The sequence below is a fragment of the Toxorhynchites rutilus genome, chromosome 1 (assembly GCF_029784135.1).
Source record: "Toxorhynchites rutilus septentrionalis strain SRP chromosome 1, ASM2978413v1, whole genome shotgun sequence".
Lineage (NCBI taxonomy): Eukaryota > Metazoa > Arthropoda > Insecta > Diptera > Culicidae > Toxorhynchites > Toxorhynchites rutilus.
In genome coordinates this window covers 193,081,735-193,103,932 of record NC_073744.1, presented here as the reverse complement: position 1 = coordinate 193,103,932, position 22,198 = coordinate 193,081,735, and the positions used below count along the sequence as shown (strand labels likewise).

The window sequence follows — 22,198 nt, the reverse complement described above, 5'->3', positions numbered from 1 at the left end:
GGGCTCTACATAGTCATAGTCAACTGAGAATAGTCAGCTGACTATCTGACTGACTATATCCGTATTCAGTTAATAATGACTTTTGGCTTCTTCACGCAGTTTCTCCGCCAAAACGACTGAACAGTCAGTCGGGCGTTTAGTCGCTATCTCCCTCTACCGACTCGACTATATCATTTCATTCTCCCCAGTCAAATTGTCCACATTGCATTTTGAAGTGACTTCCCCCAAAACGAATTCGTTCCTCTCTTTCTCTCTCCCATGTACTTGTGCGATGTTGAGTTCAACGTGGTTTGATATACGCTACAGGTGAGCTAGATTATTTTGTATCGTACACGAAAATTACTCACACGTATAAAATAGTGTTCAGTGTGTGTGCGCTATTTTGCACGTTATTTACTAATATTAACACGAGGACCTTTATAGAATACTAGATAAATGTCTAAGTTCATTGGTTTGAGTTCACGATGAGTAGACAATGAACCGTCCATTGATGGGGTAACTTCTTTTATGCATCAGAAATCATGTTTTCGTTCCTCTTCATATGGACGTAAAAATAAGATTGCGTACGTGGATATAAAATTAGTGTCAGGGGGAAATGGAAGTGTGGATTGAAGTCAGTTGAATTAAGAGGCAGATTTGTATTCATTAGTCGCGTCAGTTAAAATAACCACTGACTGGACTAGTTCACCAGTCATCCTCGCTAGTCAACGCTAATCAATTCATTTTCTAGTCAAGTCACTTTTTGTTGTGGGCGACTGCCGAAGCAGTTCTAGTCGAAGCGAAGCTACTAAGAGTAGAGTTGGTCTTCATTTCGGGCCCTGATTACTATCACACGAAGGCTGACGGTGCTCTGCTTTGCCTCCACCACTCGGTGACCGCATCGAATATTTCTTTTACGCAGGCTGCAACACTATGATCCGTCTTGCTTCCACCACTCGGTCAACGCTCCGCATGCACCCATCATGCTTTCGTTCGTACGGAGCCACTAACGCACAGATGGGTAAAAACTGTTGCACTGACAATAACCTAGGTCATCTTTCTGATCAAATCGTGATTTGATGGATTAACTTTCAAATCCCAATCAGGAACATCACTGGCATTCAAATATTATTTGTATTGTTGTTGCCTTGTTGTATGCAGTGTTTTGTCATTTTTTAGTGCTACGAAAATGCGTATTTGGGATTTGGTATATTTAAGCCACCGGAGCGAAATTTTCATTATGAATTGATTTTTCTTAATTAAATTTATTCTGAGGCCAACGTAATGGGGACGTAGTCCTCATCAATCGAGGATAAGGAACAGAAGCGGCCCTAAGCCGCCGAGGTGACGCAATCCGAGTTGGCCGCCGACCCGCCGTCGGAAGCGGCGGCCTTTCGCAAACAAACCTGTGTTCCATCGATTGCCCGGTTAGTTTGAAACATAGGAGACGATCCTTTAGTTAGGTCCGACCGAGCGTTAGCGAGGTCTATTGTATTTCGGCTCCGGTGACGCTAATACGAAAGTACCACTATTTCTTTCATTTCTATACCGGGGTGTAAAACCAAAGTTTCGAAAACGAAAGCGTTTCGGCGGAGACCGAGATTTTGAGCGTTAACAGCTCCTAAACAACTGAACGAAATGGTATGATAAACACTCAAAATGTCAACGCGTTATATACTTGTTACTTTATGATCCAAAAACTAGTTTCAATAGCTTTAAAATTGCTTTCGAAACAGGCTATCGGTATATAAGCTAGCGCCGCTCGGAAATCTACTCAGTTATAATTGAACAGCGATTGGAGCATGTTGTCACTGTTGTGGTGAAGCTGGTGGTGTAGTTCATCATGAAAGCGCTGATGAACGGTGCCACCAAGAGACTGTGCATCTTAGGCCAGAAGGGAATCCATCAGGAGGAGAGTGATGCCACTGAAAAAGCGACCAAGAAAGCGACCAGCATCGAAAAACGGTTTCGCTTGAGGCATCGGAGCAGCCGCCACAAACACACAGACACGCGCGGAACTCTTTTCGTTCGGTGGTTAGTCAGCATCGAGAAGATTCCGGAAAGAAGCAATCGTTGTTGAAAAATAATCTGCCAGTTCCTCTTGGAATTGAAAATTACATTTAGGCGAAAGAGTTTATTTTAATGTTTTCTATATGGATAGACTGCGACTGCGATACTGCGACCAAATACATTTGGTTTTATGATTTTTCAAGTGCAAAGCTTCTGAAGATTATTCTTCCCCATCCGTAGAATATTTTCGTATCCAATATAAGATGCGCGCGCAACGGAAAATGTTTCGTATCGCGAAAATCATATAATTTTAAATCGATTATTGCTCAGTCGCGGAAAGTTTCAAACTCAGAGAGTTCATTCGCTTATAGTTTGCCTTCCAAATTGCCATCTTAAACCATACCTTCTCTCGATTCAACCACGGACAAAAAGCATACTCAAGCGATATTCTGGTGGTGAAACGCTTTCATTTTTCGTGAGGACACAACATCGTTGCTGGACGAGCTGAACGGAGAGGGATCGTCCGATTCATTACCTGACCTGACCTGACCTGAAACGCATTAGTTTGTTTCGAACTGTGAGGGAGCGCAGAGGAGCCGATTCATCAGGAGGAGAAGAGAAGGCTACCAAGAGAATATCAGCATCGAAAAACGGTTCCTCTTGAGGCATCGGAACAGCCGCCACACACACATACACGCGCGGAACTCTTATTGTTCGGTTATTATCCAGTATCGAGAAGAATCTGAAAAGATGTTATCGTTGCTGAAAAATAGTCTACCAGTTCCCCTTGGAATTGAAAATTACATTCAGGCAAAAGAGTTTATTTTAATGTTTTCTATTCAAATGCATTTCGTTTTGTGATTTTTTAATCAAGTGCAATTAACAGGAAAGCTCCTGAAGATTATTCTTCCCCATCAGTAGAACATTTTCGCATTCAATATTGGATGCATAAGACTATGTGCCTCCAATGTAACGCTCTCGTTTTCGAAGTCCCCCAAATATTCATTTATTCATTCATTCGGAATGGATATAGATTCAACTACTGTTACGACGAGACCCCTCATCGCAGCAACGCCTCACGCTACGACGTGGCGTCAGCTGTCAACAAGTGACATGGCGATAGAAGAATGCCATGTAACGCTACTGGGTCATAAAAGAATGGATCATTGTGTAGATCAATAGGCATTGTTGAGTCGTGGCTTGTGATCAAATTTATTATAAAATCTTAAATCTAACTAAATCTATACTCTGCTGTACAGGACTAGATATTATACTTACATCCTAGCTATTGTGAGTACGGATTGATAAAAAAAAAGAGAATATTGAGATAAAAGTATAAAATATTGAATTTCAGAATTACATTGTAATTAGCACTATAAGCCGTGCAATTTACGCCATACCACTTCCAGAAAATATTTATACACCAAATTTGTAAGATAAAACCTAAGGCCTAAAAATTATTTGAATTAACTAAATATACGTATTATTGTAGCTTAAAGCTTCACATACTAAAAACGTGGTGCTCAATTAGAGTTGGTGACCCTAACCCAACATTTCTTTAAGAAATTTGTTCGGGTATCGGAAGTATGGCAGATCAAAATTCCCCTCGGAACTGCCAATCCTGTGAACGAACGGATTCGGCAGAATGCGAAATGGTCCAGTGTGACTTCTGCAAGCTGTGGGAGCACTTTGGATGCGCCGGTGTGGACGAGCAAATCCGACAACCAAGCGCTACATATGCGTGTAAGCAGTGCTCAAAACCTGGACAATCCAGCAAAGATCATCTGCAAATTCCAGGGATCGGAACACGTTCTACAAAAGGATCCAAGCGGGTTCAAAGGTAGGCTCCAAGAAAGGAAAAAAGAACCCAGGCCCACCAGATAGCGTGACCTCCAGTGTAAGGGCTGTATTGTTGTCAGAGCAGCTTAAACTCATCGAAGAAGAGAAAACGATGAAGGAACAAGCCCTGTTGGAAGAAGAAGGGATCAGGAAAAGGTTATTAGAAGAGGAAGAGCGTCAGCTGGAAGAAAAGAATCGCCTCCGTGGCCGTAAACTGCAAGAGGAGTTGGAGATGAAGCGTAAGCAGCAGCAGATAAAAAAAGAATCCTTTGAGAAGCGGCAGAGTATCATTCGGCAGATGGCAGAAGCGAGCAGTAGGAGTGGATCGGTCGTAAATTCCGACCAGAAGGTGAAAGACTGGCTAGACGGTCAAAACCCTGGAAGATCAGATGGAAATGTACAAGGGAATTCAAACATACCCCTTACAAACCCGAATCCTGAAGACCCAGAACATTCGCTAACGGTAGTTCCTCAGAATCCTATCCAACCAACGCTTCCGGACATGTCGTTACCACAGGTGCCACCCCCTTCACCTCCGGTCGTAGGTCCTCTACAGAGTCTTCTCGCTTCATTGCCCAACCCATCTGTTCCAATCGGAGTACCCTCTACTGCACCAGTTCAACTGTTCCTGTTACCTCGATGACAGTTCCTGTTACCTCGATTCGAACACTATCGCAAACTCAAATCGCTGCGAGACAGGTACTAGGAAAGGACCTGCCTGTTTTCTGCGGAAACCCAGAGGATTGGCCCATTTTTATTAGTAACTTCGAACAGTCAACAACCACCTGCGGTTACTCGGACGCAGAAAATCTCGTTCGACTTCAGCGGTGTTTAAAAGGGAACGCTTTCGAATCGGTGAAAAGCCGATTGCTCCTGCCAGCTAGTGTACCGCACGTCATTCAGACCCTGCGTACGCTCTTCGGGAGACCGGATCTTCTCATCAGATCGATGATGAATAAAATCCAACAAGTTCCGGCACCCAGACACGATCGGTTGGAGACTGTTATGCATTTCGGCATAGCAGTGCAGAATTTGGTTGACCATCTCAAAGCAGCGCAGCAGTTTAATCATCTAACGAATCCGGTACTCCTTCAGGAGTTAGTGGAAAAACTGCCAGGCTCATTACGACTCGATTGGGCAGTCTACAAAACCCATCGTCAACCCGTAACACTCGACACCTTCGGGAAATTCATGTCGGGTTTGGTGACAGCAGCAAGCGAAGTTTCCTACACCGTGCCGGGATTCAGCGTTCAGAAACACACCACAAATTATGAAAGCAGAACCATCAAACCGAAGGGTGGAAATACTGGTATAATTCAAGCTCATCTTGCAGATAAAACTCCAGCGTCTACGTCCAGTAGCACTCCAGCTAGCACGAAACCCGGCAAGGTATGCCTCTCGTGCGGTCGTGCGGGCCATCGTGTGTCTGAGTGCCATCAGTTCAATGGTGCCAGTGTAGATGAACGCTGGAAGTTAGTTAAACAGAAGGCCCTCTGCAGAACATGCCTGAATAATCACGGCAAGTGGCCTTGTCGTTCTTGGAAAGGTTGCGAGGTTGACGGATGCCGTCAGAAGCATCATACACTTTTACACTCGTTTTCTTCTTTCGAGCAAATAAACGTGTCATCCAGCCACGTTACTTCCGGTGAATCCCAGTGGCCACTTTTCCGCATTCTTCCTGTCATTTTATATGGCAACAATTCCTCGCAAACTATATTTGCCTTTATTGACGAGGGTTCGTCGTACACTCTACTGGACGAAACCGTTGCGAAAGAACTGGGTGTCAATGGGAAGACAGAAGCACTTACTTTGAAGTGGACGGGAAATGTTACACGAGTCGAGCCAAAATCACAATGCGTGCAGCTCGACATCTCCGGTAAAAATATTAGCTCCCGATACACCCTTTCCAATGTTCGTACGGTGAGTCGTCTCGTGCTTCCTACGCAAAGTATAAAGTATCAGGACCTAGCAAATCGTTTTCCTCATTTGCGTGGGCTCCCGCTTAGTGACTATGAGTTGGTCGAGCCCAAATTATTGATTGGTCTAGATAACTTGAGGTTATGCGTGCCTCTGAAACTACGTGAAGGAGGACCCTCCCATCCTATTGGAGCGAAATGTCGACTGGGGTGGAGCATTTATGGGTATGTTCCAAATCAAGCAACGAATTCGATGATTATCGGGTTACACGTTGGAACAGTCTCGGATCGTGATCGTGAGTTGAATCAACAGCTTCGAGACTACTTCACACTGGAGGATGCTGGAGTTGCTGAGGCGCATCAAGTTCATGAGTCGAAGGACGAGCAACGTGCAATACAACTGCTACGAGAGACAACACGACGCACAGCAGATGGATCGAAATTCGAAACCGGTCTGCTATGGAGTACTGATGAACCTAACTTTCCAGACAGTTACCCCATGGCCGTCCGTCGTCTGGAGTCTCTAGAACGTCGTCTTCAACGAGATCCAGAACTGAAGGAGCGCGTACATGAACAGATCTTGGATTACGAAAGCAAAGGATATGCACATCGAGCGAGCTTGGCCGAATTGACTTCTGTTGAGGCTAACCGTGTGTGGTATCTTCCTCTAGGTGTCGTGACAAACCCTCGGAAGCCCGGTAAAGTACGCCTAATCTGGGATGCGGCAGCTAAAGTGGGTGGAGTCTCATTCAACTCCCGACTCCTGAAGGGACCTGACCTACTGGCGCCACTTGCAATGGTCTTATATCAGTTCCGCCAATACCCTGTGGCTGTAAGTGGTGACGTCATGGAAATGTTCCACCAGATTAAAATTCGTTCTCCTGATTGTCAATCACAACGCTTCATATTCCGAAATCGACCAATAGATCAACCTCAAGTTTACGTCATGGACGTAGCCACATTTGGATCATCCTGCTCCCCGGCGTCAGCGCAGTACGTCAAAAATTTCAACGCAGATGAGTTCGCCAGTGAGTATCCGAGAGCCGCAGTAGCCATCAAGAACAAACATTATGTTGATGACTACTTGGACAGCTTCGAGACCACCGACGAAGCGATTGCGGTGGCGAATGAAGTGAAACTTGTACACTCCAGAGGAGGTTTCACTCTTCGCAGCTTCTTATCCAACGAACCTGAAGTTCTGCAAGGAAAAGGAGAAACAATTACGGAGAAAGAACCCAAAAACCTACATTTGGAACGTGATGGGAAATGCGAGTCGGTGCTAGGGATGAAGTGGATTCCGCATGATGACGTGTTCATCTACGCCTTCGGTACGCGAGAGGATTTACGGCACATTTTGGAAAATGGTCACATCCCAACCAAACGCGAGGTAGCCAGAGTGGTCATGAGCCTATTTGATCCGCTAGGTCTCATCGCTTTCCTACTCATTCACGGCAAAATATTTATCCAAGAATTATGGGCAGCAGGGATAGAGTGGGACCAAGAATACCCAAACGATCTCAACGAACGCTGGCGACAATGGGTTTTGGGCGCTCGATTTATGGAAACTGTTAAAAAACAGCACACGTACACAGTAAGTCGACGGTTCTGCTGGAGTGATGCCAGTACCGTTCTAGCGTGGGTACGCTCCATCGATCATTGGCGCTACCACAAATTCGTAGCCGTTCGAATAGGAGAGATTCTTTCTTCTACGCAACAGTCAGAATGGCGGTGGGTGCCATCCAAGCAAAACATTGCGGATTTTGCCACCAAGTGGAGGAATGGTATGCCTGTGACAATCGACAACCCCTGGTTCCAGGGACCGGCCTTCCTCTACGAACCAGAAGAACGTTGGCCTAAGCAGCGAACAATCGTCCCAACAGAAGAAGAGCTTCGGCCAACTCGTTTCCACGCCACCCACTTCGCTCCGAACATGGTATTCGAGAGGTTCAATAGATGGACCAAAATGCATAGAGTAGCCGCATATGTTTTCCGAGGCATCGAAAATTTTCGCAGGTGTCGATCGAAGGATAAACTTGAACTCGGAAACCTTACCAGCGAAGAACTTCGACGGGCCGAGGAAGAACTGCTGAAAACCGCTCAAACCGTGTATTACACGGACGAAATCAACAAACTCGTCAAGACTCAAGGGTCACCAGAGAATCACCACGTCACCGTAGACAAATCCAGCCCTATCTACACCAAATGTCCATTCCTGGATGAGAACGGCGTTCTGCGTAGCCGTGGTCGAATTGGTGCTGCACCGTATGCACCGACCGAAGCTAAGTTTCCGATCATTCTTCCCAACCAACATTTAATCACTTTCCTAATTGTAGACTGGTATCATCGCCGCTTCCGTCATGCCAACCGAGAGACCATCTTCAATGAAATCCGCCAGCGCTTCGAAATACCTGCCCTAAGACGACTGTTGGATAAAGTTGAACGCTCATGTACTTTCTGCAGGGTAACCAAGGCGATGCCAAGATCTCCAGCGATGGCTCCGCTTCCCGAGATGCGTCTGACAGCATTCACTCAACCCTTTACGTTCACCGGGTTGGACTATTTCGGTCCGATGCTTGTGAAGGTTGGCAGGAGCAACGTAAAACGCTGGGTGGCTCTCTTCACATGCCTGACGATTAGAGCGATACATATGGAGATTGTGCACTCGCTAAGCACCGAATCTTGTATTATGACAGTACAACGCTTCGTCGCACTCAGAGGCCTTCCCAGAGAATTTTGGACTGATAATGCCACCTGCTTCCAAGGTACCAGCAATGAACTGAAAGCACATAGGGAAGCAAGTAACAAAGCTCTATCTGAGAAGTTCACTACAACAAGCACCACCTGGAAGTTCATCCCCCCAGCTGCTCCACACATGGGTGGAGCGTGGGAGAGACTCGTTCGATCGGTGAAGGTGGCGATAGGATCAGTTTTGAACGTCCTGCGGCAGCCAGATGATGAGACATTCGATACGATCATCTTGGAGGCAGAAGGAATGATAAACTCCAGACCACTTACTTTCATTCCGTTGGAATCCGCGGATCAGGAGGCCCTGACTCCCAACCATTTTTTGTTGGGAAATTCTTCTGGGACAAAGTTCCTGCCTACTGAACAGATGGACAACCGTTGCACACTACGAAGCAGCTGGAAATTGGCCAGGTACATCACGGATGAACTCTGGCGCAGATGGCTCAAGGAATATCTCCCGATGATCACACGGAGATGCAAGTGGTTCGAGGACGTGAAGAATCTAGAGACCGGTGACTTAGTACTGGTAGTTGACGGGGCGGCGAGGAACCAGTGGATACGAGGAAGAATTGAGCGAGTTTTCCCAGGACGAGACGGTAGAGTGCGGCAAGCGCTGGTGCGGACATCGTCGGGGGTCTTACGCAGACCAGTAGTGAAATTAGCTGTTTTGGACGTCGAGTTGAACAGTAAACCTGCTGCCGATGCTCCTAGAGTTGTGGCCTCTCACCGAGGTTTACGGGCGGGAGTATGTTACGACGAGACCCCTCATCGCAGCAACGCCTCACGCTACGACGTGGCGTCAGCTGTCAACAAGTGACATGGCGATAGAAGAATGCCATGTAACGCTACTGGGTCATAAAAGAATGGATCATTGTGTAGATCAATAGGCATTGTTGAGTCGTGGCTTGTGATCAAATTATTATAAAATCTTAAATCTAACTAAATCTATACTCTGCTGTACAGGACTAGATATTATACTTACATCCTAGCTATTGTGAGTACGGATTGATAAAAAAAAGAGAATATTGAGATAAAAGTATAAAATATTGAATTTCAGAATTACATTGTAATTAGCACTATAAGCCGTGCAATTTACGCCATACCACTTCCAGAAAACATTTATACACCAAATTTGTAAGATAAAACCTAAGGCCTAAAAATTATTTGAATTAACTAAATATACGTATTATTGTAGCTTAAAGCTTCACATACTAAAAACGTGGTGCTCAATTAGAGTTGGTGACCCTAACCCAACAACTACAAACAAATGATCACTAAATCAACGATAGTCCTGCATCAACCTTGCGGTTATACCGCGGATATAACTCACTTCCTGTTTTTAATCATGAAACATCTAAAAATTAGAAATTCCAGTCTCTCAAAATTGAAATGTTGAAGTGCAACTCCAAAAAATAGAATTGTGTGATATAAGACAATCCTGCCTACACTGCCGGATTCATTCTGAATGAGTGTAAAATCATCATCAACGGCAAGTGTCGAGCCCCTCTCCATCGGGAAACTCACCGGGCTCTCTGAGCGACAAACCCGCATTGTTGATGCTTCCGAGAAACAGAATGTAAACAAACAGCTGGTAGTGTGCGCAGTGCGATTGCGTATGTATTGCATGAATGCATCGAAACAATCTTGTCGGTCGTTTGTGTTGGTTCAAAAGGTGTGATTTTTCGTTCGCCAATTTGCGCGAAAAAGCTAAAAGCAATCCGTGTTTGTGGTCACGTTTCCAACACATGATTCCGATTCTAATTGGGCGTTCAAAGATGTTAATTTGTTTCGACTGTTGTGTTGACAGAATTTTTTGTTTGCCAAGCAGCAGCAATCAGGGAGTGGAGGAATGTGATTCGCGTTTGCGAAATCCTGTTATCTGCGCTGATAAGTTTAAACTTTACAATGGGTGCAATATTTGCCGGCTTTTTTGAGAGGCGTTATCGTGGCATCTTGGAATGTTGCTATCCACACAACTAGTCAGGATAATAATTACTCTAGAAGTTATGTAATCACGTCGGATCCAACGATTTAAATTGGCTACATGTGCGCAAATTACACACGACAAAAAGCACGACACAAACTTAATTTCCTAAAGCGATTGAATAATAATATAATTGTAAGCGTGCGTCCGGCATATGTTAATAGCGCTCACGCTGATGATCCAAATTAGGCATTGAACTGAAGGATGCTCCTGACTATTGAATTGGCAGCACAATCATCCATGGTTGCATTCATTTTATCGCTCGGTGAACGGTCAAGTGCATCCTGCTTGAACTCTCCCTCACCTTCCGACGCAATTCTATTTTCAGCACAATATTTTCTGCTATAAATAACCCAAGAGGAAACCCCGACAACAGAGTAAATAAAGAGGAACCCAAAACCTGTCTCTGTTTCCCCGCTGTTTCGCTTACCTGTCTCCTCCATTGTGGTTACCACCGCTGCAGCTGCTGTCGCCAGTGCAGCCACCTCCGTCTCCGGCTCGGTTATTTCCGGTTCTGTCGCCAGTGTTGCAAGGCGCCAACACTATGCACGCAACGCTTAAAACGCGTCGTCGTCGCTCTGTTTTACTCCGATTTTGCGATCACTCGTCTACATCGAAACCAAACTGCTTTTCTGCAGTGTGTTCATTAATTTAGAACATCCGGCTCATTCTCGTGTTGTCGTGATTTGTTTTCTTCACCACAAGCGGTCACCTTAATTTATGTATTGGGCACTCGCACGGGGAGTTTGCTTTGTTTCACTCCCACTACAATTTGCAGCGCAACACCCACGTTTCACACTCTGGCGCCTCGGTGAATGCACAATTCGGATCGGAACTCGGAACACTAGACTTTGAATTTGTTTCTTTTAATATCAATCACCGTTCGAAACCGAGAGTTTTATGAACCACACAGAATTGAACTTTAGACTTTCTTACGGTCGGTCGAATCGAAGAAACAACAACGTTCAAGGATACAAACAAACACTGCGAAAGAAACACAATTATTAACGCATCTCAAATCCCTCCGATGGCGCGGATGGTATTATTTTGCAACACAATAATTGTCCGTGCGTTTCAGCGCCAGCCAACGATGGTGGTGTCTTCGAGAATCGAAAAACGATGTGACGACGGCAACAAAATGTTTTGTCTAGTTTTATGTCTCAGGTTTTATGTATTTTTGTTTCTTTTCCGCTCACACACGAATACTGCGCGCGTTGTGACTCCGAAAGAGTTTCGCCAAATGAAAACAGAGGCGAGCCAAAACAAGTAGGCGTCTGATTGTGGTGGTGAATGAAGGCTGAAACGTGAATGGTCCTGAATTGCGATAAAGTGGAAGTGACGACAGAGATGCCAGATGTGGGAGTAAGTCTAATATAAGATTGGGCGATCTCTATCGAAAGATCGATGCTGACGAATCGGTTTTCTAAACGGTATAGGGATCGATCCTTGAAAAATTCAGACATTATCAGATTTATCTAATTATTCTATGTGAGTGTCTTCTATTTTTTAAATCTATATAAATTAAAACGAATTGCCAAATGTGTTGCTCAGCGCAAAACTCGAAAACGAATTGTGCGATTTGAGCTATCTTTATTTCGTTATATTCGCCTCTGCCCATAGATCAATGTTCCGGAAAAAAACGGAAAAGTTTCGCAAAAATTTGAAAGGAAAAGACGGGTGGGTTATGTCGGGGACATAACCGGAGTGACGTAGGACTATACAAAGGGGACAGCTTTTGTTAAATATATATTTTAAATATATTGTTTTATTTTCTTCTCCTACGTGAATACCTACCTATCTACCTGAAAAATGGATTAGTTTACTGTTTAATCACTTGATACTCCCATCTTGTTCGGTTAAACCTTCCTGTTTAGCGTTTGCGTTTGCCACACAGCTTTCACAGTTGGAAAATTTCTTCCCATCCAGCTTGTGACATGTTGTTCAGTAAATTACATTTAATGCGACGTGCCGGAGAAACACTCAGTGTCGTATTTGAGGCAATTGAAACCTGTAATTGAACATTTCCGATGACAGTGGTACAGTGTCGACTTTCAATGTGGGGTCATAATTTGGACCCCGAACTCTATGTTTACAAAAATGTCGCATTACAGATCCATCCAATTAGCTCAATGTCGAGCTAAATATAAATTACTGTACTTCAATCTAGAAGCAATTTGAGAATTGGTGAAAATTGAATAATCAGGAAAGTCCCCAACCATCAATAAGCTCAGAACAACTGCCAAATTCACATACTCATCATATCCTGGCAAACAAATTATGAAAAAATCAATTTGTGTTTTATTATTATTTTGGATATTGTTTTAGAAAGCATTAAACTGTATTTCGTAAACTCTTTTTTGAAAGGTTTAATGGCCCTGATAAGCGCCGTGTTTTTTGGAATGGTTCCAATTTAGAAAACTTAGTACTCGTGGTTTTGAAAAAAACCATTTCGAACGCCCTCGATGCCGCCTTGTTCTGGATTTGCCACCAAAGCAGTTTGTATAAAGAACAAACTTTTTTCTTCTGCTACCTGATGCCGTTTTGCGATTGCGTTTGCCACTCGCCACTCGCTGCAACTGCCTGTTGTGTTGTCTTGATGTCCACCGAACCGAATGTGGTCTGTTCTGAATGCGGGTTTTCTTATCGTCGCGAGCAGCTTTTCCACTTCGGCGGCCGAAACTATATAACGCCGGCTAGGTGGACTGATTCACTGGTACTAACGCGCTCGGCCTAGCTACCCTTGCGTGGAACTCCAGACTAACACGGTTCGGGCGGGATTTTGCCTTTCCCTTCACTTTTCCTCCTTTGCCATATCCAACCATGGCTGCTTGTGTTGGTTTGTTGATGTGATGTCATGCGAAACGATGTGTGGACGGTTCAGATGAGAATGATCGTTACGGTGGTGGTGGTGGTGGTTTTGTATTATAGAGACTTTGAACTTTTTAGTTCATTCGTCTCTAGCCTTGAGAAAGGCCCTTAAAACTCTACTCTAACTCCTTCATTACACCTCCGCCCCCATTGCCTTGAGAAAGGCACTCGAGCCCTAGCCATCCAGCTCGTCCAGCAACGATGTTGTCCAGTCGGTGTCCACACAAAGAATGATCGCTACGGCAGCGGAGCGGGGATTTTTAAGCTGACTGGCTGGCTCGAGAATTACGCATGTGTGAGACTGCGACCAATGTTTCGTTCATATTTTTTCTTTTTCCTTTCCAATCGTGCTTCATTGTATTTCGCTGCTGCTCTGGTTGACCGTTTTGGTCGGTACGATTTGAGGAGCACAAAATGGACCAATCAAAAATGGGCACATAGTGCATTTTGACAATGCTTGATATTTCACAATTATTCAATTATTTATCTCAAGAAAAATGAAATGTTATTCGTTATGATAGATGCGTAGATATATTTCCTATCAATTGATGCAAAAACCTTTGCGATCTATTGAGAAATGCTCGAGTTATAAGCGTTCCAAATCTTGCATTTTTTCCTACTTGTTCAGTGCCTAGATTTTCATTTCACCCCCTATATCTTCCGGTTAGACGTAGTCCTACGTCAAAATGGACACCCTATGTTTTCCAATTACAGTAGAACCCCGATTATCAGCGTAATAGTCCAGCAAAGTCAGCGCGTATTACGAAAATCACGGATAACGCAATAAAGTACTAAAAATGAGGTTCAAACACGAAAAAACATATTTCATCATGAAAACTATTATCAATACAGAAATCCTTAAAGTATCCATCTATAAGCATGTACACCAGTGTTCAGATTATGTAAAAGTCAACACCAGAATAAATTAGCAACTGACGAATTTCGAGAAGGCTACGAGAGTTACTATGAAACTCGCTTCCGCGGATAATCCGCTCGCGGATGATCGAGGTTCCATTGTACAGGGTTTTCCAACTTTAAATTCCGAAAGTAAATTGAAATAAAACACACTTAGAATTCGAATTTCGATGAAACTTTTATTTCAAATTAAAGTTTGGTTTATGCCATTATGTGTGAAATACAACATCATTCATATGTCCACCTAGGGCTTCCTCGCACACCTTGATCCGGAACAGGTAATTTCCGATGACTTTTCGGCAGTGTTTGCCAAAACATTTCCCCCAGCGGTATTCTATTGTTGTTATGTGCTGCAAATCACGACACAAAAGAGAACGAGACAACTCTGCATCGGCTCGCACTTCATTGCACACCAGCATGCAAGCAAAGCTATCATATACGCTTTCGGTGCAGAAAGCTTATTTTCTTCTTTGCCTCTAACATATGCATACCGACCTCTCCATGCATCTAGAAACAGCAGGATCGTACGGACAACGCAAAGCGAAAGATTCATATTCAGCTAATGTAGCAGATCCTGATTTTTAAGTCTCAGAGAGTGCAAACTATATGATTATTTAGCTCGATAGAGGCTAAGGGAAGGGTAGTCAGATTATATTTTCCATTTTTAACGCCTCTATCCCTTGAAATGTGTATATTCATATAGACCACATAGTTTTACTAGCAACACCGCTCTCTTTCCCCATTTGTTGCTCTCCGCAAATGGTGACCGAATGATGACGTAATTTTTCTTGTATCATTTATTGCTTTGCACTTGCCTGTGCAGTGGGTTTCGCTATAGTAGAGCGGGACGATATGGTTCAAACTTGTATGCAGGCTTCGAAAATGGTATGCGATGTTTGATACAGATCGGATATGCCATCAACAGTCTTCGTTCCTCTCTGAGTTTAATCACTAAATATTACACAAGTGATTACTGACATTCATACAAGTATCTGAATGATCCTCTCATATTTGGTTATATGTTCGTGAGAGTTTACTTGCATGACACATTGTGTATCATTCGATTTTGATCGAAATCCAAACACTGCTTTTCGGCACATATGGGGCGGTATCTCGGTCATAACTTCACGAATGTTGTCTTTCAAATGTTCAAGAGTTTGCAGAGAGTTGGCATAGACACGGTCTTTCGCATAACCCCACAAAAAAAGTCTAGCAGGATCAAATCGCATGATCTGGATGGCCAATTGGCATCACCAAAACGCGAAATTATGCGTCCCTCAAATTTCGTTCGCAATATGGCCATGTTCGCTCGTGTTGTATGGCACGTGGCGCCGTCCTGCTGAAACCAATGTCATCCGTATCCATATATTCAATTTGTGGCAAAAAAAATCGGTTAACATGCGGCCATAGCGCTCACCATTCACAGTTACTGTCTCGCCATCTCATTTTCAAAGAAATACGGCCCGATGACTCCACCAGATCATAATGCGCACCAAACAGTGACTTTTGGCAGACAATCACGTGTGGAATTTCTGAGCCCCACATACGGAAATTTTGGGTGTTCACATAGCCACCGAGCTCGAAATGTGCCTCATCGCTGAAGAAAATTTGATGCGAAAATTCAGCATTTTGCTGTTGTTGCTCGTTCACCCAATCGACGTATGCCCGACGCATTCCATGGTCACCACGCTCTAATTTTTGTACCAGTTGGACTTTATATGGATGTAGGTGCAAGTCCAAATGCAAAATTCGCCACAATGATGTGTTTGACAAGCCCAATTGCTGAGCACGCCGTGGAATCGAAACATTCGGGTCATCCTCCACACTGGCAGCAACAGCAGCAATATTTTCGGTCGAACGCACATTACGAAGATGCACAGGTTTCACAATATCCACTACGGATCCAGTTTGTTCGAATTCACGCACTAAATTAGCGTTTGTGTGCTCTGTAGGCCGTCCATGACGACCAAAATCCGTCCGTAATGCTCGAAAAACATATGCCGGTTTTCCATCATTTTATAGTATAATTTAACAAAATTAACACGTTGTGCGATGCTAAAACGATCCATATTGTAAAATGGCAGACATTCAACTAACGATATGACGCTTTGGTTGACAGCTATGTCAAACGGTTGTCAGCGCAGGGCTGTATACTTTCGGAAGCCCGAAATGGAAAACCCTGTACATCGTAATAATCGTTATTAGTCCATTCGATATTTGAGTTAACGAAATTGATCTTTGTTCGGAAGTGGTAATGAATTTTTAGGCAAATTAACGCACAATGAACATGAAAATTATGAATAAAAATTAACCTTTTCGTATCACATATGTATTCCAAGAAACGGAGTAATATTTTTTTTTGCTTCACACCATCGTAGATATCGACACTATTGATTTTGATTATTTTTTGACGTAGGATTACGTCTTTCATTCAGGGTGCAGGTGCAGAAAACAGGTCACTTTTTAATGGAACTTAACGTTAATAACTATCTTCGCTGGGAATGGATTTTGACGGTTGGCATACCAATCGAATCGGGAATTCTCTAAGATTTGTTTGATATGCTATACATTGCAATCCCATAGTCTGGAAATGGTTTAAATTGATGAAAATTGAAAGTATTCCCATTTTTCTCATACATTTGTTCTGTCCATTTGTGTGCTTACCTAACCGTATTGTCAAGAACGGGAAAGTTATGCAGCCCCGAGAAAAGAAACAACAAAGAGAATAACAAAATGAGCATATCTGCGACGTTAAATCCGCCCTTACACAGTAAGTATGCCGTCGCTAGCGTATAAATATTGCATCTCCTCTGAGGAATCTTACTGTTTTTATGGATAGCCAAAGATAAAGTCAAGTGGTTAAGAAACGTGAAATAACGGTGGGTGCTAGGGGAAAAAATATTTAATCGAATATGATCGAATGTGTGTGTATGTGTGTGTCTAATGCGAAAAAGACCTCCGGAAGCGCGATGAATACTCAGTGCAATGGGTGCATTGAAATGAAGAAACAAATTGCGACATATGACCATGTTCGTGTTTTGCTCTCGCAAAAGCCAAAAAGATCGCTCTTAAAAAATACTCCATCACAATGTGACATGTTTTCTGATGTCAGTCGGAAAGCACTGGTTATGGAAATCAAAACCTCCACTGGTAGCGAGCTCAAATTTCGAGACTACTTCGGTGCATTGCGATAAAGTGGAAGTGACGACAGAGATGCCAGATGTGGGAGTAAGTCTAATATAAGATTGGGCGATCTCTATCGAAAGATCGATGCTGACGAATCGGTTTTCTAAACGGTATAGGGATCGATCCTTGAAAAATTCAGACATTATCAGATTTATCTAATTATTCTATGTGAGTGTCTTCTATTTTTTAAATCTATATAAATTAAAACGAATTGCCAAATGTGTTGCTCAGCGCAAAACTCGAAAACGAATTGTGCGATTTGAGCTATCTTTATTTCGTTATATTCGCCTCTGCCCATAGATCAATGTTCCGGAAAAAAACGGAAAAGTTTCGCAAAAATTTGAAAGGAAAAGACGGGTGGGTTATGTCGGGGACATAACCGGAGTGACGTAGGACTATACAAAGGGGACAGCTTTTGTTAAATATATATTTTAAATATATTGTTTTATTTTCTTCTCCTACGTGAATACCTACCTATCTACCTGAAAAATGGATTAGTTTACTGTTTAATCACTTGATACTCCCATCTTGTTCGGTTAAACCTTCCTGTTTAGCGTTTGCGTTTGCCACACAGCTTTCACAGTTGGAAAATTTCTTCCCATCCAGCTTGTGACATGTTGTTCAGTAAATTACATTTAATGCGACGTGCCGGAGAAACACTCAGTGTCGTATTTGAGGCAATTGAAACCTGTAATTGAACATTTCCGATGACAGTGGTACAGTGTCGACTTTCAATGTGGGGTCATAATTTGGACCCCGAACTCTATGTTTACAAAAATGTCGCATTACAGATCCATCCAATTAGCTCAATGTCGAGCTAAATATAAATTACTGTACTTCAATCTAGAAGCAATTTGAGAATTGGTGAAAATTGAATAATCAGGAAAGTCCCCAACCATCAATAAGCTCAGAACAACTGCCAAATTCACATACTCATCATATCCTGGCAAACAAATTATGAAAAAATCAATTTGTGTTTTATTATTATTTTGGATATTGTTTTAGAAAGCATTAAACTGTATTTCGTAAACTCTTTTTTGAAAGGTTTAATGGCCCTGATAAGCGCCGTGTTTTTTGGAATGGTTCCAATTTAGAAAACTTAGTACTCGTGGTTTTGAAAAAAACCATTTCGAACGCCCTCGATGCCGCCTTGTTCTGGATTTGCCACCAAAGCAGTTTGTATAAAGAACAAACTTTTTTCTTCTGCTACCTGATGCCGTTTTGCGATTGCGTTTGCCACTCGCCACTCGCTGCAACTGCCTGTTGTGTTGTCTTGATGTCCACCGAACCGAATGTGGTCTGTTCTGAATGCGGGTTTTCTTATCGTCGCGAGCAGCTTTTCCACTTCGGCGGCCGAAACTATATAACGCCGGCTAGGTGGACTGATTCACTGGTACTAACGCGCTCGGCCTAGCTACCCTTGCGTGGAACTCCAGACTAACACGGTTCGGGCGGGATTTTGCCTTTCCCTTCACTTTTCCTCCTTTGCCATATCCAACCATGGCTGCTTGTGTTGGTTTGTTGATGTGATGTCATGCGAAACGATGTGTGGACGGTTCAGATGAGAATGATCGTTACGGTGGTGGTGGTGGTGGTTTTGTATTATAGAGACTTTGAACTTTTTAGTTCATTCGTCTCTAGCCTTGAGAAAGGCCCTTAAAACTCTACTCTAACTCCTTCATTACACCTCCGCCCCCATTGCCTTGAGAAAGGCACTCGAGCCCTAGCCATCCAGCTCGTCCAGCAACGATGTTGTCCAGTCGGTGTCCACACAAAGAATGATCGCTACGGCAGCGGAGCGGGGATTTTTAAGCTGACTGGCTGGCTCGAGAATTACGCATGTGTGAGACTGCGACCAATGTTTCGTTCATATTTTTTCTTTTTCCTTTCCAATCGTGCTTCATTGTATTTCGCTGCTGCTCTGGTTGACCGTTTTGGTCGGTACGATTTGAGGAGCACAAAATGGACCAATCAAAAATGGGCACATAGTGCATTTTGACAATGCTTGATATTTCACAATTATTCAATTATTTATCTCAAGAAAAATGAAATGTTATTCGTTATGATAGATGCGTAGATATATTTCCTATCAATTGATGCAAAAACCTTTGCGATCTATTGAGAAATGCTCGAGTTATAAGCGTTCCAAATCTTGCATTTTTTCCTACTTGTTCAGTGCCTAGATTTTCATTTCACCCCCTATATCTTCCGGTTAGACGTAGTCCTACGTCAAAATGGACACCCTATGTTTTCCAATTACAGTAGAACCCCGATTATCAGCGTAATAGTCCAGCAAAGTCAGCGCGTATTACGAAAATCACGGATAACGCAATAAAGTACTAAAAATGAGGTTCAAACACGAAAAAACATATTTCATCATGAAAACTATTATCAATACAGAAATCCTTAAAGTATCCATCTATAAGCATGTACACCAGTGTTCAGATTATGTAAAAGTCAACACCAGAATAAATTAGCAACTGACGAATTTCGAGAAGGCTACGAGAGTTACTATGAAACTCGCTTCCGCGGATAATCCGCTCGCGGATGATCGAGGTTCCATTGTACAGGGTTTTCCAACTTTAAATTCCGAAAGTAAATTGAAATAAAACACACTTAGAATTCGAATTTCGATGAAACTTTTATTTCAAATTAAAGTTTGGTTTATGCCATTATGTGTGAAATACAACATCATTCATATGTCCACCTAGGGCTTCCTCGCACACCTTGATCCGGAACAGGTAATTTCCGATGACTTTTCGGCAGTGTTTGCCAAAACATTTCCCCCAGCGGTATTCTATTGTTGTTATGTGCTGCAAATCACGACACAAAAGAGAACGAGACAACTCTGCATCGGCTCGCACTTCATTGCACACCAGCATGCAAGCAAAGCTATCATATACGCTTTCGGTGCAGAAAGCTTATTTTCTTCTTTGCCTCTAACATATGCATACCGACCTCTCCATGCATCTAGAAACAGCAGGATCGTACGGACAACGCAAAGCGAAAGATTCATATTCAGCTAATGTAGCAGATCCTGATTTTTAAGTCTCAGAGAGTGCAAACTATATGATTATTTAGCTCGATAGAGGCTAAGGGAAGGGTAGTCAGATTATATTTTCCATTTTTAACGCCTCTATCCCTTGAAATGTGTATATTCATATAGACCACATAGTTTTACTAGCAACACCGCTCTCTTTCCCCATTTGTTGCTCTCCGCAAATGGTGACCGAATGATGACGTAATTTTTCTTGTATCATTTATTGCTTTGCACTTGCCTGTGCAGTGGGTTTCGCTATAGTAGAGCGGGACGATATGGTTCAAACTTGTATGCAGGCTTCGAAAATGGTATGCGATGTTTGATACAGATCGGATATGCCATCAACAGTCTTCGTTCCTCTCTGAGTTTAATCACTAAATATTACACAAGTGATTACTGACATTCATACAAGTATCTGAATGATCCTCTCATATTTGGTTATATGTTCGTGAGAGTTTACTTGCATGACACATTGTGTATCATTCGATTTTGATCGAAATCCAAACACTGCTTTTCGGCACATATGGGGCGGTATCTCGGTCATAACTTCACGAATGTTGTCTTTCAAATGTTCAAGAGTTTGCAGAGAGTTGGCATAGACACGGTCTTTCGCATAACCCCACAAAAAAAGTCTAGCAGGATCAAATCGCATGATCTGGATGGCCAATTGGCATCACCAAAACGCGAAATTATGCGTCCCTCAAATTTCGTTCGCAATATGGCCATGTTCGCTCGTGTTGTATGGCACGTGGCGCCGTCCTGCTGAAACCAATGTCATCCGTATCCATATATTCAATTTGTGGCAAAAAAAATCGGTTAACATGCGGCCATAGCGCTCACCATTCACAGTTACTGTCTCGCCATCTCATTTTCAAAGAAATACGGCCCGATGACTCCACCAGATCATAATGCGCACCAAACAGTGACTTTTGGCAGACAATCACGTGTGGAATTTCTGAGCCCCACATACGGAAATTTTGGGTGTTCACATAGCCACCGAGCTCGAAATGTGCCTCATCGCTGAAGAAAATTTGATGCGAAAATTCAGCATTTTGCTGTTGTTGCTCGTTCACCCAATCGACGTATGCCCGACGCATTCCATGGTCACCACGCTCTAATTTTTGTACCAGTTGGACTTTATATGGATGTAGGTGCAAGTCCAAATGCAAAATTCGCCACAATGATGTGTTTGACAAGCCCAATTGCTGAGCACGCCGTGGAATCGAAACATTCGGGTCATCCTCCACACTGGCAGCAACAGCAGCAATATTTTCGGTCGAACGCACATTACGAAGATGCACAGGTTTCACAATATCCACTACGGATCCAGTTTGTTCGAATTCACGCACTAAATTAGCGTTTGTGTGCTCTGTAGGCCGTCCATGACGACCAAAATCCGTCCGTAATGCTCGAAAAACATATGCCGGTTTTCCATCATTTTATAGTATAATTTAACAAAATTAACACGTTGTGCGATGCTAAAACGATCCATATTGTAAAATGGCAGACATTCAACTAACGATATGACGCTTTGGTTGACAGCTATGTCAAACGGTTGTCAGCGCAGGGCTGTATACTTTCGGAAGCCCGAAATGGAAAACCCTGTACATCGTAATAATCGTTATTAGTCCATTCGATATTTGAGTTAACGAAATTGATCTTTGTTCGGAAGTGGTAATGAATTTTTAGGCAAATTAACGCACAATGAACATGAAA

General features: G+C 43.0%; 1 protein-coding gene across 2 annotated transcripts in view; it reads right to left on the bottom strand.

The window, feature by feature from the left end:
* The window catches only part of LOC129769538 (mitogen-activated protein kinase kinase kinase 15), a 59,316-nt gene that overhangs the window by 28,401 nt on the left and 8,717 nt on the right, over nt 1-22,198 (bottom strand). The window contains exon 2 of one of the 2 annotated variants that reach the window (XM_055771995.1): nt 10,904-11,457. In XM_055771995.1, coding sequence (XP_055627970.1) covers nt 10,904-10,916 — 13 coding nt within the window. In that variant the 5' untranslated portion in view covers nt 10,917-11,457. Of the gene's footprint in view, nt 1-10,903; nt 12,175-22,198 lie in introns of those variants that run through there. The other variant, XM_055772071.1, reaches the window with a different exon arrangement.